Source organism: Rhagoletis pomonella, unplaced genomic scaffold (assembly GCF_013731165.1).
Source record: "Rhagoletis pomonella isolate Grant_MI unplaced genomic scaffold, Rhpom_1.0 Rhpom_scaffold_00004, whole genome shotgun sequence".
NCBI classification, from domain to species: domain Eukaryota; kingdom Metazoa; phylum Arthropoda; class Insecta; order Diptera; family Tephritidae; genus Rhagoletis; species Rhagoletis pomonella.
In genome coordinates, this window is record NW_023458558.1 from 31,717,394 (window position 1) to 31,738,356 (window position 20,963).

At 34.4% G+C, this 20,963-nt stretch overlaps 1 protein-coding gene across 1 annotated transcript in view; it reads right to left on the reverse strand.

The window, feature by feature from the left end:
- LOC118737447 overlaps positions 1-20,963 on the reverse strand; it is a gene marked incomplete in the record, with an annotated part of 206,049 nt that overhangs the window by 75,435 nt on the left and 109,651 nt on the right. Inside the window, 1 exon segment of the mRNA XM_036467942.1 lies at positions 3,714-3,752. Coding sequence (XP_036323835.1) covers positions 3,714-3,752 — 39 coding nt within the window.

The window sequence follows — 20,963 nt, forward strand, 5'->3', positions numbered from 1 at the left end:
CATACAAGAGCACCGTAGAGCGATATCGGCTTAACTACCGCTGTGTAACACCAATGCATGAGGCCAGGGGATAGGCCCCATGTGGTACCCAGCATCTTTTTACATGCGTAAAGGGCACCACTGGCCTTTTTCACCCTTTCCTCCACATTTAGCTTCCACATCAGTTTGCTGTCCAAAATTACTCCCAGGTACTTGGTGTGATCCTTGATTGATAGCTCCGCCCCGTTGAGCCTCGGGGGTTTCCACGCGGGGATTTTGTACCTTCTTGTGAACAGTACCGCATCCGTTTTGTCAGCATTTACCTCTAAGTTGACTGTTGTCGCCCATCGATGTACGACCCTTAGAGCGCTTTCCATTACGTTACTGATGGTGTCTAGGAATTTCCCCGTAACAACTATAGCTATATCGTCCGCATAGGCAATTAGTCTGGGTGCTTTCCCTTCGAATTTTCCCAGAAGCTCATTCGCTACGAGTAGCCACAGGAGTGGTGACAGAACACCACCCTGAGGAGTTCCTCTATGCGCTAGTCTGAGCAACCTGGCTCCGTTCCACTCCGCCTTAATTTTCCTGCAGCTCAGCAGGCTTTTTATCCATAGTAGGATGGCAGACTCTACCTGGGCTGCTTCTAGGCTTTCCATTATTGCCTCATAGGAGACATTATTAAATGCCCCACTTATGTCCAGAAAGACCCCTAGGGCATATTCTTTATGCTCCAGAGCTTTTTCTATTACCGCGGTTAGTGAGTGAAGTGCAGTCTCAGTGGATCTACCCTTCGTGTAGGCATGCTGCGCCTTTGATATGCTGGCCGACGGCAGCTTATCTCTGATGTAGGCGTCCAGAATCTTTTCGAGCGTCTTTAGAAGGAATGAAGTTAGACTAATTGGTCTGTATTCTTTCGAATAGAGGGGATTTCCCTTGCCCGCCTTCGGTATGAATACGACCCTCGCCTCTCTCCAAAGGACAGGCACATAGTTTAGTCTTAAACATCCCTCGTATATTGTTTTCAAGTATGGTGTCAGCACTGCGGAAATTTTTTGCATCATGGCTGGAAAGATACCGTCTGTACATGGGGACTTAAACGGCCCGAAGCCATCGATTGCCCACCGTATTTTTTCTTCCGTTATGATGTCCGGGGGACATTTTCCACGCTATCTCCTAGAAGTTGCAGATCTATGCTGTCTGTACACCCCGGAAAGTGTGTGTTGACTAGGTCTTCCAGTGAGTCCTCACTGCTTCCAGTCCACTCTCCACATTTTTTACGTAGTAACCTTGGATTAGTCGGGTTATTGGATAGCAATTTCCTTAGCCTGGCTACCTCGGTTGTTTTTTCTAATTCGCCGCAGAAGCTCTTCCACGACTCCCGCTTGCATTTACGAATCTCTTTCTTGTATTCCTTAAGTACTTCCTTGTATTCCATCCAGCAGAACTCGTCATCGGCTACCTTGGCCAGTTTGAAGAGTTTGTATACATTAAATTGGTCCAAAAAAATATTAAAGTCGGAATTTTGTTCCTCTCACCCACTAGGATTGTTCTAAACATAGCGAAAATTACATCCCTGTGTTTTATTTTGAAATCAAAAAATTATTAAAGGTCTCTCAAATCGTTACAAAATTTTCATGTATTTTATGTGAAGAAAAAACTATTTTTCATTAAAATGTATTCTAGATCATCACTATTTTTGGAGCAAAAAACTTTATTTCTCTTCAATTGTTAATTTACCCTTTTTAAGTGACTTTTTGTATAGGTCCCTAGATTAAAAAATGGTAAAAGAAACTATTGGGTATAATTACTGAAAGTCTTCTGAAGAAACAAAGCTTTTCGATAGAAAAATATTGATTTTTCGGAATTCTATACCGTTTTAAAAATTATTATTAAAAAAAATTTGTTTGCATATAAAACACCAGCAAAACATGAGCGCTTTGAGCGAAATAAAAACACAGGGGCAATCTTTTTTCAATATATGTAGCACAGTCAGGGGCGCACCCAGGAATATATTTTGGGAGGGGTTTATACTTCTGAAATTTGCTTCAGATAATATGCTCTTTAAAATACATTTGTGCAAGCTTTATGTACAGTATGTAATAAAAAAATAAACCTTTTAAAATTTAATAAATTGCACTTTATTACATGAAATTAACAAGGAACTGAAACATTTTAAACCGACTCCAAAAAAGAGGGAGGTTATTAATTCGTCAAAATATTTTTTTCTTTTTTTATGTATGCTACCGCATAACTTTGGACCACGTGAACCGATTTCAATTTCTTTTTTTTTCGGAAAGATGGTACCTCATGGGTCGTCCCGTAATTTCGTTTAGATGCGATCATTGGATCATAAAAAAATTAACGGTATTCCTAAATTTATATATGAGAATTGAAGTTGGTTGTGTTTTTTGCTTAAAAATTACTTGTTTAATAAAAAGTTCTATAAACACAGGATGCGCTCAACTTTCAAAAGTAATAAGAAAATTAAAAAAAGAGTTTTAATGATCGATTTCCTCGATTTCTGGTCGCTACGCTAAATTTTCGTCGCAATAATTCTCTAAATGAAAAGCAGTGGGCCTAAAAGTATACTGAAGCGAAAAGTAATAGCTGTAATGTGTAACTAATCGGCTTAGTCTGGCATGTAACTAAATGTTGCGTGTTTTTAGGCGTTCCTGCTATTCTTTTGGAGATTTTTGGCGATCAAAATCAGCTGTAGCAAATGCTGGGAATCTTGCTGCTGGTTTTCGATGGAGATGGTGCTTTTTAAACATTTAATAGCTCTCAAGAAAAGCGAAAAAATCATATATGTACATAAAATTACGCACAAGAAATTTCTTAAATCCTTTACCAAAATTTCTTAAATCAGTTTGCATTTCTCAAGAAAAATGCTCATATATTTATTTCTTCAAGAAAATTTACAGCGAAAGGGAAGTTCTTTTTCAACAGAAATAATAAAAAATATTTCTTGTGATTTTTCTTGAGAGCTGGATTCTTAGCTTTAAGATACAGTTCGTATTTGAGGTCATTAGCTTTAGGGGGGGTGGGGGTTTGAACCCCAAAACCCATCCCTTGTGTACGCTAATGAGCACAGTACTAGGGGGTGGAAGCATTAAAATTAGGGATTTACATTTTTTACATGCATTTGTGGACCACGCTAATGTACATGCATGAAAGCATATATCGCTCGAGATATGAAATTTCATTAGAGGGAACGACAAAATGTATTAAACGCTTTAAAAACGTGACATATTGACAAACAAACGAAAGAGCAGAGCAACGTTAATTCGACAAGTAGTTTCAGTCATTTGTTTGGTTCAGGCGCTTCACTAAATTTACAGAAAGACGAATCTAATCTAATAGCACAGGGCAACAAAAATGGAAACGAATTATGATGCGGCAAATGCTAAAGCTGTTTTTTATAGAAATAATAAATTTTCTCCCTTGAAATCGCCTTCGAAATTTGCTCATACAATTTTCTTGACAAATTTCCAAACATCGACAAAGTAACTAATGATTTCAGCCGACTCAATCCAAAAAATGTTTTATAGAAATAATAGCAGCATTTCCTTTTTGAACTCGCTCAACCAATCAACTGTCAATTCTCAATTAATTAATTTTATTTGTGAACCCCAGTGATAAATTATCCCTAAAAAAGGTCAAGTTATGTATTTCTACCACAAACAAAAAACATCATCCTAAAATATACTTATATATTTTTAATATGTACTTACTTAGAAGAATGCCATTAAGAAGGATGATTTGATACATACCTGCAAAAGGAGAAAACCAAAATTTAGTAAAATTTTAATTTGAAAATAAATAAAATCGCAAGCTAACATACATATATGAATATATAGCTCAAAGGGACGTAATGACGCAGGAACAAGAAAATGCACCAACAAATGAAATGAAAATATTACTACCTACTATTGAGCACTTAGATATTATTGCCTACATAGCAAATTGTTTGCGTGTGCGAAGTAATGACTCACAGATCCAATTTTTCATTTCTATATAAACCGAACTCTTAGACAGAATTAATTTTTAGTTAAGCTGGATTCCACAATAAATCACTTATCAAGCCAAATTAAGCAAGCGTTCGTGTTTTACGTGTAGACAGCATAGCTCTCGGTATAGGCAAAATCTGCGTTGGTCACTTAAAAAAATTTTAACTGCTTTTTGCTCAACCCAGCAGAAAATCTGTACATAATTGCTTCTTGTATATACAAATGAACATTTCTGGACTAGTTCAGGGCTACTTCAAGCCTATTTCGGGCCTAGTACTAGATAATTATTATTTCAGGTCCATTTCGGAACCTCTTCAGGACTATTTCGAGACTAGCTCATGACTAGTTTGCCATTTTTGTACTGGTTCTGTACCATTTTCTGGACCTTTTGAGGACAATTTCAGGACAGGCTCGGGCTAATACCCGGTTATTTCAGGATCATTTCGGGACTACATCGGTATCGTGTTGCGACTAATAAGGGACCATTTGAGGGCCGTTTTAAGACTTATTCGAGATGCTTTCAGGACAAGTTTGCAATTTTTTCGGATCCCCTTAAAAATACTCCATTCAATATACGTTTGAGACTAGTGCTTGATCATTTCGCAACTAGTTTTTGAATTATTCGCGAAGTTGTTATGAAAAAAATCATGTACTGATACAATGCACATGACAAAATGAATTAAAATTAAATAAAATTTAGTAAGCTCGAAGGCCAGCAAATAAAGAATAATCCAAAATTTAGTTTGATTATCTGTTATTGCCTGGATCAACCGAGTTCTTGAAGATGGCCTCCGATTGAGGTCGAAATATCGACAATAAAAATTAATAAAACTAAAACTTGAAGTTTTATTCAGGGACCGAACACAACAGTTATTGATGAAAGCTATCCTTGAAAAGCTCACTATGAAGGAAATGTTCCACAACTAAGTGACACCAACCAATCGATTTTTTTTCACCGAGAATAAAATCAGAAAACAAATTTTTATTTGTAATTTTTTGCAAACTTAAAAAAAAATATTTTTGATTTTTATCTAAATAATCTGTAAGGAACAGCTATTTTTGATTTTTATAGTATATGTCCTAGATATAAGTTATAGAAGACTTTTATTTACAAAAGTCATCAATAAAAATTAGTCACTGACTTTTATAAATAAAAGTCTTCAATAACTGTTATCTAAAATGTATAATTTAAAAATCAAAAATAACTGCTATTTGCAGATTATTTGGAAAATAATTGTAATTTTGAAAACTTTTAAGTCAAAAAATAATGGTTAAAGAGCGATTTTTTTTAGTAAAGGTTGTAACTGTTACGGTCCCTGGTTTTATTTATTTGCTAAGCCTTGAGCTTAATAAAGAAAAATTATCTTAGTTTATAATTCGAAGGCCAATAACCAAAAACAAACATATTAAATGAAATAATTGTTTAATTTGTAACCTAATTTATTTGTGTAAGTAGCTGAATCGTCTAACGGTTGGCCAAGTCGTGCACAGATATTTACACATTATGATATACCTGTAGCCAACGCCTTTTTTACCCTTAATTACTAAAATTCTTAGTAGCCTTTAATTATGCATATACCTCAATATAAAACCGCCTACGCTTTTCACTAAGTTTCGAAGTATTAGCAATGTATTAATGATAAATCCAATTAAATTTTTATAACGTTTTTTCTCTCTAAGGAATCCGATTGTGCAGTTGGGAGGCAAATATTAAAGAGAGGTCTCTCAACTTTGTTTACGCAGTTAAAAATATGTATTTACTTCCACTGCAGCACAAAAGCAAATAGCTTTACACCCACTTATAAACACAAATTTAAACTAAACAAAAAAAGGTATGTATCTCATCATCACTTAAAACAGGTAAGGCGGCATAAAATTACGCACAAAACTAAACCTTAGCCCAACGGACTGAAGGCTGACGCAAAATCATTAGTTGTCAATATTTGTGAACTATTGTTGAATATGTTTGCGTGTCTATATGTAAACGAGCATGAAAAGCCAGTAAAAATCAATAAAATGTGAATAAATAAAATTTCGAATCAGTTACAAAAATACTGGATAAGTGAGACAGACAAGAGGAAGGTGCATTCATTCATTCGCACTATGTAGTATATAGGAGAAAAAGTTTCTGGAAAAGCACAAGCGGAAAAGCATGGAAAAGTACAAAAGGTGCAATGAAAAACGCACAGAATATATGCCCTGATGCACTCACATGCCATTCGTATGCATGTGTTCCACTTGAACGCTTACATGCATTGGGGAAAAGTTTCGAGGCAGTTGAATAACCTCGATGACGCGCCTCAACTACAGACGCTTTCTGCACTGGCTAAGCACACTATGAGTACACCTACCAAAAGGGGTGAAAACATCTACAAAGACAAATACGGTTACGTCTATATATGTATATGTACATTTACTTACACACATAAGCTCTGAGGCAGTGAGTCAGCCGGTCGTGTTCGCACACTTGCATGTAAGCGGATATACACCCCTTTTATAGAAAAGCCCTTAAATGGCACTTATGACGGCAAAGCTTGTGCTCGGCTTATTAGTTTGAATCAAACTGGCGGCGGCAAGGCTCACATACATACATACATTCATACAAACATAGCAGCTACGTAAATAGTCAGCCAGCCACTCAGCCGCTTTGCTCTCATTTCTGGTGCGTGCGTAAGCCCTTAGTCCTGAGTTCGATGTGCTCTTTAACACGTAAGTGCATGCATATGTAGTTAGTTAATAAGTGCGTGTTCACTTGTTTGTAAGTAGGTGCATTTGTCTGTACACATACATACATATTTTTTTTATATTTGATTTGCTTGCTTCTTGCACCCATTTTTTGTACGTAATACAGGTAAAAGCTTTTCTTACTTTAACTGCCAGTGTAGTTATATAGCGTTGGTTTACCTTTGTATTTGTGCTTAGTAATTAATTTGCACATATACATATATGTATGTATTTGTATTTATATGTTATGTGTCGGCTATTTACGCACTCATTGTATTGCAAGCGCACTCTGACAAAAAGCACACAGACGAATGAGTAAACAAATTGTCGCGCTACTTGAATGTTGCGTATACGCACTGTTGGCTATGAATGCTTCAAAAATGGAATAGGAAAAAATTGAAGATGTCTAAAGAATGAGTGCAGTTGCGCTAAGGTGTTTCTTTCTACCATTGAATGGATGAGCATACAACTACTTGGCGCGTCGCTTGGGGATTAAGTGAAGTCTTATTACTGATTTTTAATTAATGCGAGACAAATTTAGAAGTCTGAGACGGAGGAAAATACTGCAATAACATAGCAGAAATGTTAAGTTAAGTTGTATTTTAAAACATGTCCTAAATATATTTTACGATTGAAAGATTTTAATCCATTTTTATTTTAAAGCGAAGCTAGTAAGCAGCGAGCCGTAATAAACTAGATTTGAAAGACAAAACACTTCCAATTAAATTCGAGAATAAAAAAGTGTTAAAATTTTGTAAGATATTGACAAAGTGGCATTCAAAAACTAACAATGAGTTGAAAAGCTATTGCATAGTAAACTTTCATGACGTTAAAATGCCCAAAACTGAGTTCCAAAAACCTAGAAACTCTTTTGAATGTTAGTCAACGTTATAAGCGATCCGAGTGCAATAATTCATCTAAATCCGTGCAGCCGTTTGTGACCACCCTGTACCGATTAAAAAAGTTGTGACTTCAAAAAATAAAAATCTTTTCGCACATCTACACCAACGTCTTTAGTTTGATTTCTACAATAGATAACTAGGGTAATTCTCTAGTCGTTCTCGAGTCGATGACGAAGTTAGAGAACTACATTAGAATTAGATTCGAGAACGATGAGAGAAACGACGCAAATTCGAATAAATGTAAATAAGCAATATTCCAAATGAATTAATCATAAATTATTTTTAAGTTTAAATAATTCATTATTTTATTGCAAATACATTTAATACAAATTTTACAAACAAAGCATTTTGTTTAATAAAGCAAAACAGCAGTTTGAAATTCACGTTCGAATACCATTAGAGATCAATATTAGAATTCGATTGGAGATCGCTATGATTCTCAATAGTTTTTTGCGTCGTTCTCTAACGTTTGAGATTGGAGAATGTGGCTAGTTCCCCAATCATTCTCAAATCGATAACTAACCTCAATGCTTGCTGGGTACATTTAAACTCAGTTAGATCTGTATGACTTTTCGAAAAGGTGGCAAGCCTAATCAAAGATATTTTCAAACTTAAGTTTTCTCAATTTCTTTCAATAGATACTCATATTTTAATATTTCATAAAACTTGGGTATAAGTTAAAAAAATTGGACTTTTCATACAGGTGGAAATCCTTTTCAAAGCTATTATCCAACAAAAATCGTAAATCTTTTTCGTCTAACATTGTGATACATATTTTAAGTAACTGATGAATTAGGTTGAATTTCGTTTTTCAACAGTTAGAATATTAAAGAGGGTTGCCACCTGTTTAAAAAGGTATGCTCTAATTATTTAATAAGTTAAAATAACTATTAAAAAATTGTATCAAATTAAATGTTTTTAAAAGGGTTTTATTTCGGAACCATATTTAGGAGGGTTGCCATCTGTTTGAAAAGTCGAATTGAGCTAACTTACGCACAACTCCGAACACCAATATAATGCGAAAACGAGCACGAACTCGAATACTAAAACGGAGACCTAAGCTAATATTAAAAGTAATACATATTTCTGCAATATAAAACGAAATAAAAATTAATCAGAGTAGTGACCGATGGTCATAGCAGGTACACGTCATGGCATACGTTTATAAGCTAATGGCACATATGATTGTAGTTAATGTGGGTCTCCTTCTCTATTGCTAATTATTAATATTTTCTATTCATATACATAATGTATAAAAAAAATTCAACAAAACCAAAACGAATATTTCATATGCCGTTTTAACTTAATAATACTACGTATCCACAATCTGCTCAATGTACTCAAATATACTTCTTCATAAGTGCCCCCTTTGCCAGCATTTACATAAATACTAAATAGGTAGTAGGTAAATAGGTAGTAGGATATAAATACTACACGCATTAATTTAAACGCAGGGAAAATATATTTTCAACAAATTGACACAGAGTTATGCAGGCAAGTAAATCAGGCCTAGTATTTCTTAAAAATAGCACAACAAATAACTAAAAGCATCAAGCAACTTTTTCAGTCGCGACAAGCGCCAGTGCAACAACACTACTCAACATCACGGTCAGCAACAAATCAAATGTCTACTTCAAAAATTATAATGAACACATTAAAAACAAACCGAAAAACAAAACTAAAACTATATAGCAAAGCAAAAAAAACATTAATGTGCACTCATTTGTGCAACACGACGCATACATGTTGCTAACAAGATCAGCAGCAGCAACTATGTATGTACATACAACCGCAATGTGAACGGCAACAACAAGAATAAATGCAAAGAATGTGTGTGCCAGTCGCGCTTAAAGTGCACTTAGCGCCAACACATCGTGACTGACGGCTGACTGGCCGAGTAACGAATAGCAAACAAACAGCCGAACTAGTGCAGACTGATAGCAAAAAGAGTATGCGCGGGGGTGGCTGGGCGCGCTATAGAGCAAACGCTGGAGGATGTAGAGGGCGGAGGCAGCCGCCACATAGAGCCACACTTGTAAGTGTGGCGCGTAAGTGACGCCATCTAATGACAACAACTGCAGCGACAATTACACTTCAAATTGTAAGGCAGACGCATTGCCAGACAGATTCGAGAGCTGCGATAGAGGTGTGACAAACTGACGGGCGCACAGGCGTATGGCAAAGCGACAGCACGCATAAAAGGGACAAACGACAAACGGCAAACGACGATATGCAGATGGATAAGTTATGGGTTGTAAGCGCTGCATGTGAAGGGAATGGCAACGATGCAAACAAATTGTTGCCCACTCAAATTGTGGACAGCCACACATATGAGTGCATGTGTATGTATGTAAATAGCCACACTCAGACGCATGTGGCTGCAATGACGGTAACATTTGTCATGCGCCAACTAACGCACTTTTTCATGCGCTTAGCTAAATAAACAAAAGCCTCAAAGTACAACGAGACACAAATGAATAGAGTTGTATGCAGATATGCAGATATAGCAATATTTACATACAAACATATGTATCTACATATATGACGTCTTATAAAGTTGCACTCAAATATTAGTGCAAACGCTTCAGTGTGACGGGGGCGTTACTGCTGTTGCTGTTGTCACTGCTGCTGTGCTTCACTCAGCGCGCTAGTCAGACAGCGTTGCAGACGTACACATTAGAGATGGGCGCGTGAGTGATTTTGGCTCATGTTTACGCACACTCACTATGATGGTTTTGTGAGTCACGAACAGTTATCTTTTCTAATACTTTTTGAATTAGTACTGGTTCGCGATAAATCTCTTTTGCATGAAAATAACTGGCGAATTTAATATGGCGATGTCTTAGGAACGGTCAATTGCCCCCCGCTGCATACCCTTTCAATAGTTTCGAAGTAGTCCTAAATTCTATAGTACCAAACCAGTTCTAAAATCTAAAATCGACAGACAAAAGAGAAAATTATCATGATTTTTCATCTTTTCGGTTCTTCCGTGTGTGCGATTTTAGATGATTTTCAAAGAAATGTGTTTTCAATTTGAAATTAAATTTGCTTGAATGATTCTAAGAAATGTACGTTTACATAACTTTGGCTGTAGCTCAGTTTGCAGAGGTGCTCGATGTTAAAATGTTAACCCAAATTTTTGTTTTGTATTACCAAACTATGAAAAAGCATCTGCGAAGTGCAGAATGAAAGCGTATTTGAACGTAACAGCCGCCAAATATATATCTATGTAAAGTAAACAAGGCCTCGTTTTTTCGATAGTTACGAACTAGTTCTAAATTCGTCACCATACATATAGATTTCTAAATAATGGAAAACGTGAAATAAAATAGTTTTTTAAAAGTTCCATATTTCGCTAATTTTGATCTGGTGGGGATCTAGTTACCATCGGACCGGTTCGTTTTTGGTGATAAAGATCTAGTACGAAACTAGAAATTTTATTCACTAGTTCGCGTTTTGCCTGCAGGGTAACCCGGCAACAAACAGATATATAAAAAATTTCATGAATATTACAAAATACCATCAATGTGAAAGGAAAAAAATTCTGTTTACATCATTACAGAATGTCGAAGGGGGTAAATAATTTTGAAACCCAAACTTTAGTAAAAACCTAAAAAGTAATGGCTTTATAAAGTGACATTTTCATACAAATTTTCGATTTATAAAGCAGTTAAAGTCTTTTTTATTTTTTATGAATTCGGCTGTAAGTTTACAATTAAGTAGATTTTGGTTTAAAATCAAAAACTGAAAATAACTGGTCCATATTGAATACATTAGGTCTGCTCGATAAGTGCACTAAAAGTGTAGAACAGTACCGTGCAGAAAAACATGTGACATTTAGCGTAAGAAAATACATCTTCGAACAAATACCAAGGAGAGGGCAATGAAGAGGCAACATTTTTTCCAGGAGAGAAAACGCCATTACTTTCACCTAACGAAACAAGGCGTATAAAAGTACTTATAGACCTTGGCTTCAGTAAATACTGCATACAAAGTAATCAGTACTTAAAAAGGACTACTTATGACTTGATTTGAAACTAATAGATACTTTCAACTTAGTATAAAAATAAAGAATTTCGAGTTGCTCAGTATATTTTACATACATATCTACCTACTCGAATTTCGTTGCATTAAAAAAAATTTAACATTTGTAAGTTCAATCCGAAACATAAAGAAAATCAAATAAAATAAACGTCTCACCCGCACAAAAAAGCTAAAAACTGTGTATAACAGTTATAGCAATTGATTTATTTTCTATACCACAAAATAAATGACTTTTGGTGGCACCTTCATAAATTGCCCGATTATTTTCGGTCTCAATTAAAAATACACATATGTGAAAATCACGTGATTGACGTGGAAATCTAACTCTCGCACGTTCACGCTATATAAAAATGTTTGCCACGCACGACCACGGAGGTTACGTGATTTTCTCTCAAACCCATTTAAGTTCGCGCGTGAAAAACTGTGACACGATGTGTTACTTAGAAAATTACGTGTATTGCCCATCTCTAGTACACATGTATGTAGATATTTACGTATGTGCATCTATGTATATGTAGATATGTATGCTTGGTATTTGTTGAATAGATGCAAACACCCACATGAGTATCTTTTTATTTACGAGCGAATGCATGAGGCAGGCAGCAAGCACTACAATTTAATATACGAGTACTATACAATAAAAAAAAAATGCTCAAACGAATGCTGGCATTGCAATAATGGTAGAGGCAGGCGAGACTGATTAAGTGTACGGATAAGTATCAATAGTATGTATTTATATACAAATTTATGTATGTAGCATACATTTAAAGATCCTGCTGCCTTGTGAATCAATTTATTAAAATATTATTTCCGTTATGTTAAAATTATAAACTTTAAAAATAAATGTAAGAAATAACCGGACAGGAATATCGGATAATCCTTTATGTGTATACATAGTATGAAGTCGCTTGTTAATGCTACCCATCTGGAGGAGTGCAACTCTTTTTTCATTTGTATGTGGGTCGGTTGATTACAGTGATTTGTGACCCTAGTGACAAGCAATAATTGATAACTTAAGTACATACATCACACAGAGATTGGCGGCTGCAAGCTGATATATTCTCGCTGTTTAACTATGCTTTTTTATCCCGAGCCCTATTCTAACAGAGTCTTGGTTTTAAGTGGGCTTAGGTATTCCAGATTTACACTGTTATCTTATACAATCCTGTACAGATTCACCACTGCTAATCCTTCGTATGGCGAATTTCGTAAATTCTGCTGAGCGAGGCGCCCGTATACATACCTTGGGTTGGATGGCGATTAAAATTAACTGCTCGACTAGCAAATGATTAATTGCAGGACAAAAAAAAAGTTATTGCACTTTTTTAATTGCAGCAACCTACCTGAGTTGTAGTCTACATAATTGATGAATAAATAAATGTAAAAGATATTAATCGGCTAATTAGGCGTTTTCGTTTGTTTTTGTTTTTAACGTTAAAATAAAGATACAACTTGTTTCCATTTTTTTATTAAAATATTTAGTGTAAACTTTTAATTATATTGATTTTGCAGTCCCAAACAGGTGGCAAACAAATTGTCAAAATAAAACTTTCTTCATTACACCATAAAAATGCATAATTTAACTAATTCAAATGATTTGCCAACACTCACGAAAAAGTTGTGATTTAACTTGAAAATTAAATTGATACTAACTTTTTGAAGAGGTGGCAACCCTTCTTAAAAATATTTTTAATATGAATCGTTTTCAAACCCTTTTCGTTTTTATAATCTTTTAATTCACTTATTAATTTATTTATTTTAACATTTCAAAATTTCCAAGTTAAACGGTTTTATTGAAAAGAAAGGAGCTTTTAGTGTGGTCTATATATAAAGATTAGTTATTAAAAAATATAAGAAGCCAAGTAGGGGTTAAATTCACCCAAGTTTTATCTTAGGACAATGCCTTTTATATAGAAGAAAATGCTTAGCACCGTCAGCCAAAAAAATTCAAAAAATGAACGCGATTTCCTAGCGTCTTGAAATTTCCACTTTTACCTACTTAAATTTACTGGACTATAAAACTGCATACCTAAAAATTCTGAACCAAAAGCTTAAAGTTTTTTGGTGTAATGGCTAAAGTTTGTTGAACTTTTATAATTTTTGTAAGAAGTTTGAAATGTAGATTTATGTGGTTCTGGCTAGGTAATGTGCTAGACTTTTATAAAAAAAAACTATAAATATTAGATTAACAAGATAAAAAACAACAACTGGTCAAAATGTAACTTAACTTAATCAGCTGACCACAAGGGTATATATATACATATATACAACCTCAACTTCTGTAATTAAATATTACAACTTTTAGCTTTTTTGTCACAGGTGGGACAAGACCAATACTGCTTAATAATAACTCATAATATACATAAAGCAGTCACACAGATTAATATATGTATAACCCAATTTTGTTGAAAGCAGATGAGTTCTACTATATATTTTTCATATCAAACACCAAACAAATTATGAATCGCAAATTATTTGACAGTGCATTCAACACAACCTACTTTAAACACAATCAAAAAATTTACTTTGAACTTGATTTCAAAACGTAAAACGGTAAAAAAGGTAATAAAAATGCATTTAAAGCTTTAATTTGTTATTGTTAATAAAATTAATAACAATTTCTACATAAAATCAAGAAGAAATCTCTATGGAATTTTCTTGGGATTTTCGTCTGTTTTACCCCTTAGCCTAGAAACTTTTTATAGATATAATCTTCTTGTTTTTATGGCCCATAATGAACATGATTTTTCAATCCAAAAGGTAGTGCGGATACGTTCAAATTTACCATGCGAACCATGCACATAACGGCGAATATTGTTAAAACCGACATCAACCTTAAGATCAGGCTATGATTCTAGTCAATTTTATATCAATAGGTAGTAGTAATTGAATGACAAGCTTACGTCTGATGTCAAGAGGAGTAAAAAAGGACCAAAGTCTAAAACTACGTAGCGCAGAATACACCTTAACTATTACCGCATTTATGTGATCAATACTTGTCCAATTCGATATTTAAAAAATACAGACAACATAACATAAATATTAACAAATAAACTAATGACTATTATGACTGCAACAAACACACCGAATATGATGGACAAGATTAATTTGCAACACACCATAACAGCGGCAACAATAGTGACTCCAACCCAAAATGGTTACAGCGTACACTGGTAGCTGCTACTTGTAATCATAAACTTGTGCTTGCGCACGAGCGCGTGTGCACTTATAAAATATGTATGTATGTGTCGTATGTATGTGCATTAGGGTGGTCCAAAGATGCATGTGAAAAAGTAAAGTTGGAATTTTTACGCTCCCACCCCCTAGGATTGTTCTATACCGAAAAATAGACCCATATTTTTTTTTTTTTGAAATCAAAAAATATTTAGAGGTCGCTCAAAGCGCTCAAAGTTTTCCAAGTATTTTATATGGGGAAAAAAACAACTTTTCGTATTCTTGAAAATCATTATTTTTCAATCGCAAGACTCTGTTAATACCTAACTGTTAATTTAAAATATTGTTTCATAGTAACTATATTTTATAGGTCCGCCAAAACCTCCAAAATGCCCAGAAAATGCAATGAGAGGAGCAAGCAAATCTCATGAATTCTTTTCCATTTCTACGAATAGTTGTTTTTCCCCCATATAAAATACATGCAAAATTTTGAGCGCTTTGAGCGACATCTAAATAATTTTCGATTTCAAAATAATAAATTGGGGTATATTTTTTCGATATAGAACAGTCCTAGAGTGTGAGCGCATTGAAATTCCGACTCAATTTTTTTTTTTGTACACCCTAATGTACATACGTATTTGCAAATAAATAAAACCTAAAAAGTATAACTTAAAAATGGTGAAGTATGCTTATTAGAAGGCGTTTAACCAACAAATAAGCTTACACGCTACAAAAAAAATAAAAGATAAACTTAAATTTGTATCTATTTCAATGCAAACTTTTGTGTGAATGCACGTGTCTGATTTGGTGCGAGGGCCACGCATTAAAACGCAAGAGCATTGTGTTGTATTTGCTGTTTAATTTTATGAGCGCAATTTATCATGCTTACGCTAATTTTTCTTCAAAATAAAAAACGTGTGGGCAACTTTTTTGAGCTCGCAAATATGCAAATTTGCATCTGAATTTAGAGTGTCGAAAAAAAACGTATGTGTCTGCATATGCATCTACATATATGTATACAACAGTGTTCTCCAAAATAGCAGCACAACGATTGACAAGTTTTAACATTTTTGTCCTTTTTTCAATTTTAATTAATTTAAAAAATGTAGTTAATTCTACAACAAAAGCCGTACAAATTAAAGTTTCAAACTTTCTACAAAATCTATAAAAATCAGAATTTTTAGAAGACTTTCGGGTGTGCAGTATTATATCCATTGAGTTTTAATATAATATAAGGCAAGTTTGATGTGGCTCAAAATTCGCGTACATTTTTGACAATTTTTTTCGTTGAAGGTGTTGCGCTGTTTTTTCGTACTGAAATTTGTATATGAAAGAAATTCCTGGCACCATCAGCAAAAAAAATAATAATAAATAACGGGCTATAAAACTGCTTACCTAAGTTTTTCTAAAAATTCTAAACATAAACTGTATTTTTTTTCTTTATTTTTACAATTTTTGTATAAAGTTTACAACCCCCCAAGAGCTGTGTAACATGCATTTTCATAATATTCAACTGTAAAAAATGATGACTGAGATATTTGAAATCTGAAAATATTTTAATTTCCCTGAATATCGTGAAATATTATTACCTTTGGTAACAAATTATTTTTAATTATTGTATGTAAATAACTAAAAAAATAAAAACATAGGCGTAGTCCGTCTTGTGCTCTTATTTAAACGGTATGCAACTTTTTCTGTGCAAATCTGTATTACAGGTGCTTCAAATTTTTTAAAAATCAGTTCAAATGTTATTTTTCTTTAATATCTATAAGGTTTTTAATTTTCGGTTTATCTGACCTTGGACCCCCTATAGCAGCTGCACAAAAAAAAAGTTATATACAGTTTAAATAAAAGCAAAAGGCGTACCATGACTATGTTTTTAATTATTTAATTAGTTTACATACAGTAATTAAAAATAATTTTTTACCAAAGGTCCAATCGCGAACTTCGAAGGCCCATAGCTCGATTTCGGAGGCTAACTTCGAAAAACGGAGAAATTATTTTTTTAATTATGCCTCAATCTCTTAAAAAAATTGGTTTGGTCCAATACCCAGCCGAGAGCTGTACAATGTAATTTTTAGGAAAACTTAAAGAAAATCTGATAGTTTTTCTTTTCTTGCTTCGTTCGGTTTCAAGAGTTTTTGGTAATCTTTGCTTGGCCCCTGATACCTATATTAAAAATAAAGCAGTGCAATTAACTGTGTTGTGAGTGTGCCGAGAGAATTGAAAAATTATCTTTTTATCATTGAGATAAAAATACCCCTTTTGGAACGAGTACCAGTTATAAAACAATATTATATATTTTTTTAGAAAAAAAAGAATTAAGCCGCCCGTGAACACACGTTAGTGAGATTTTCCTGCAACATCGTGAGCACTTACAAAATTGCGCAATTATTGACCGTATCTGCGTCCGCATAATTGCGCAATGATTGATCAGTTACGTTATTTTTCAGAAAAATTTTATTTGAATTCACTGAATTTTCAAAATTTTCAAATTACTTAATTTTCAATTTTTTTTTTTGTATATTCGAAATTGTACTATTTTACATAGTTGAAAGTCATAGCAAGTTTGAATATTTTCATAGGTTTAGAAAATAACAAAAACTCCAAAATTTTGAATTTTATGAGATTATTAAATTTCCTGAGATTTCTTATTTTTAGGATAATTTCCAAAATTTTAAAAACTATCGAAATCTGGAAGATTCTAGAAATTTTGGTAAAATGAGAAAAGAAATGAAAATTATTGAGATTTTAGAAATTTTTATATTTTCCAAAATTTTGAGAAGTTTATTTATTCTGAAATCCATTTAAAAATGTAAAGATGTGAAACATCACAAATTGTCGAAAAATTCTTATGTTCATGGTACTTGTGTATGAAACCTAGAAAATTCTTAGAATTCTAAAATATATTAACATTTTTGAAAAATTCCAAAAATTTTCCCCTTTCCTGAACATTTATTTTGTACTTTGTCTATTTTAGTATGTTATCCACGATATATGTTGAAAAAATATTTCGCACCGTTCGTTCAAATGACGACCGCGAATTTTAACTTAACTATAAGATTCCTCTCCTTGAGAGAGAACGAATAAAAATTAATTAGAATTTTGTTTTTCAGAGTTTTCCCCTTGAGGAACACGTGAATACACCTGAATTGTTAAAAACTTTCCAATACGTCGCGCTGCTATTTTTGTGAACATTGCTGTATTTATATTTATCTATGGTGAACAAAAGTATAAACGTAAAGACCATTAAATCGTGCGGACATTTGTTGCGAGTTAAATTATTCGTGTAAGCAAGTAAACATGGAAAAAAATTATAAATTTTTTTGCTAGGGCACATTTTAGAAACACGCGATTATTGAAAAAATATTTGCTATTCCAAAAATTTTAAGTCAATGTAGGCCTCACTGAAAGTATCGCCGTAGACGTTCGTTTATTGGCTCTATGTGGGCCTTTTTCATACCACCCCTAAACTTGCGCTTAATAAAATGCTAAACGTTGTGAATTTATTAATGGATGGAATGGTTTGTGTAGGTGTATTCTGCTAGGAACTCTGCATCAACCTTGAGTGTGGACTTTTAAGCTACTGTAGGATTCAGTAAGCGGAAGTAGGCGTCGTAATGGAAGCTTACACTAACGGATTGGAATTGAAGAATTGTGTCGTCGGAGGGGTTTCCTCGGGGAAGCTAGGACTTCAAAATTCGTTCTGTTCTGGGGCTGTAAGAAAGCAGTTAACTGTCTGCGGTGTTGCCTTGAGCTCTGCTACAACTGATTCGGAAACTTGCCAGGCCATTGAAGTGAATGGTTCTCGCAAATCATCATTTGTATTAAAAAAATTGTCACCACTAATAATACTAAAATAAATAGTGATTGTTTTTAAACACAAACAATAAAAAATATATGCAACTTTTTTACGAATAAATAAAAAAATTAATTACATTAATTAAATTAATTACAATTACTTTAATTATTAACAGAATTATTTAGTTACAAAAATATGCTTAATTGCATTGAGATAAATAACATTCATATAAATGTATTAAGCTAGCAAAAAAATTTTCTGCTAAGAATATTTCTTTAACTCTTTTGTGTATGTACAAGGTAAATTAGATAATTTTCTGATCTACCCATGGCATGGTACCGGGCACCAGATAGAAGCAGATACCAATATTTCTTTTTTTCTTTTTATTAAAAGTTGTTTAGTCAATATACATAGTGAAGGGAAACTTTTTCCGAAAAACCTTAGAATTACAAAAATTTACCTCAAATGAGAAGTTTGATATTTACTTTTAAAAACAAAAATCGTTTAGTTTGGGTCAAAGATTTTCGTGCTATAGGGTTAAAAGCCCAATAATATACTGAGGAGGAAAAAAATATCGAAAAATCTCCATTACATAAACTCGCAACAATTTTTATTATGTACTAACGATGCATATCATTACTTTAATATTGAAAAGTCCCATTTAACATTTTTATTTCTTCGCTTAGAATATAGTTAGCCAATAACCTACTGACTATCCTACAAAGCATGATTTCACAAGAAAATAAGTTAGTTTTTCACTTAGGAAAGCTGAGCTCCTAACAAGTGTTAAAACAGTGCAACCTCGTAGGCGATTTTTAGTTGCTGGTGTAAACTGACCTCAAAGTTGAATAAAATTGTCATTTGCTAGTCGAAATCCTCGAATCGTCATGAGTCATGACAGTTGGAAAACGTCTAAATGACGAGCAAATCATCAACCTGGCAACATTGATTGTTGCAGATCACTTAACGTGATCCTGATTTGTGTACCGTTACATAGGTACCAAGACCAAGCAAAGAGATGGTGGACGAGCTTGCAAGATAGAGAGCATACCTTTCACTTTCGCCATCCTGTAAGAGATCGAGCATTACCGCTCTCAAAAGTTCAAACAGAACTCATGTAGCCAGAGAAGAACTTGAACATATTGCCAGATGTAAGCAGTTATGCTGAGCACAGAAGAGATTTCACCGGCCATGGGTCGGCTGATAGGTTGCTTTATTGTAGGAAGCACACGGAGAGGTTCACGTTTCTTCAAAATGACTTCTAAGGAGCTGAAAAAATTCGGAAGGCATTTATACAGCTAATATCCTGAACTCTGGGAGGAGGAGGCCGAAGTGCATGCGTGCTGGAGTCTTTGGAGACATGAGACTAGATTTTTCAACCCAACATTTTGGATTACATGGGAGGCAAAAGCGTGTAAAACCCTATTTCTCCAGTATATCCAAGTATATTCAGATGTCCTATTACAATTAAGAGCGGGATTATCCACGAACGTGTACGCATCGTACCGTAGAAGTGCGTAGAAACATATCAGATTTGCTGTTGATGGAGAGTGATAGAAGGTTAGGTTAGGTCAGGTTGTCGCGGACGTCTATAAGACACCCTTCGGCTCTGGGCCTATTGCGATGCCTCATGTGGGGTCAGCTGCTCCCAATCCCTCCTAAAACAATTTTGAACTTCGCGGGAATTTTAGAAGATCTCTGATTTCGACGCATTTAAGGACCTCCAGGTTATCGAAGAATTCTCTACCCAGAGTGGAGAGTCCGGATAGAGCAGGGCACTGGCACAACAGGTGCAGAATCGTTTCCATCTCTGCTTCATCTTGACAACATGTGCTGGTACGCCTAGTCGATAGGCAATTTGCAAGTGTCCTGTTATAACAGATACTAACAAACTGACATTCTGCTTATTTAAGCTCAGTAGTTGACCAGTGCGTTTAGCGCTGAACATCGGCCATAGTTTCCTGGTAGTTTTTCAGGTGACTTCGCCATACCACCTGTCGTTCGGTACTTCAATGAGCCTCTCGAAAATAAGTAGCTTGCAAGTTTGTAACGGTATTCCTACTTCATTGTTTATATCACCTTTGGGCGAAATGACTCAGCCATCTCGTTAAGGGATGTGCGTCATTTCATGGCTACCTTGGTGGTTGTCGACTGTTTCGTATGGGATTTGATTGCGGCCTAACTGTCAGTGAAGATGTTGCAATCAGTTGCGGATATCATATCACACTCTACCAGTTTTGTGGCCCTGTCGATTGGCATCCGTTACGCCAGAAAAATACTACCATGGCCCGGAAGACGAAAGCTAAGGAATATTCCCAGGTGTTCGGA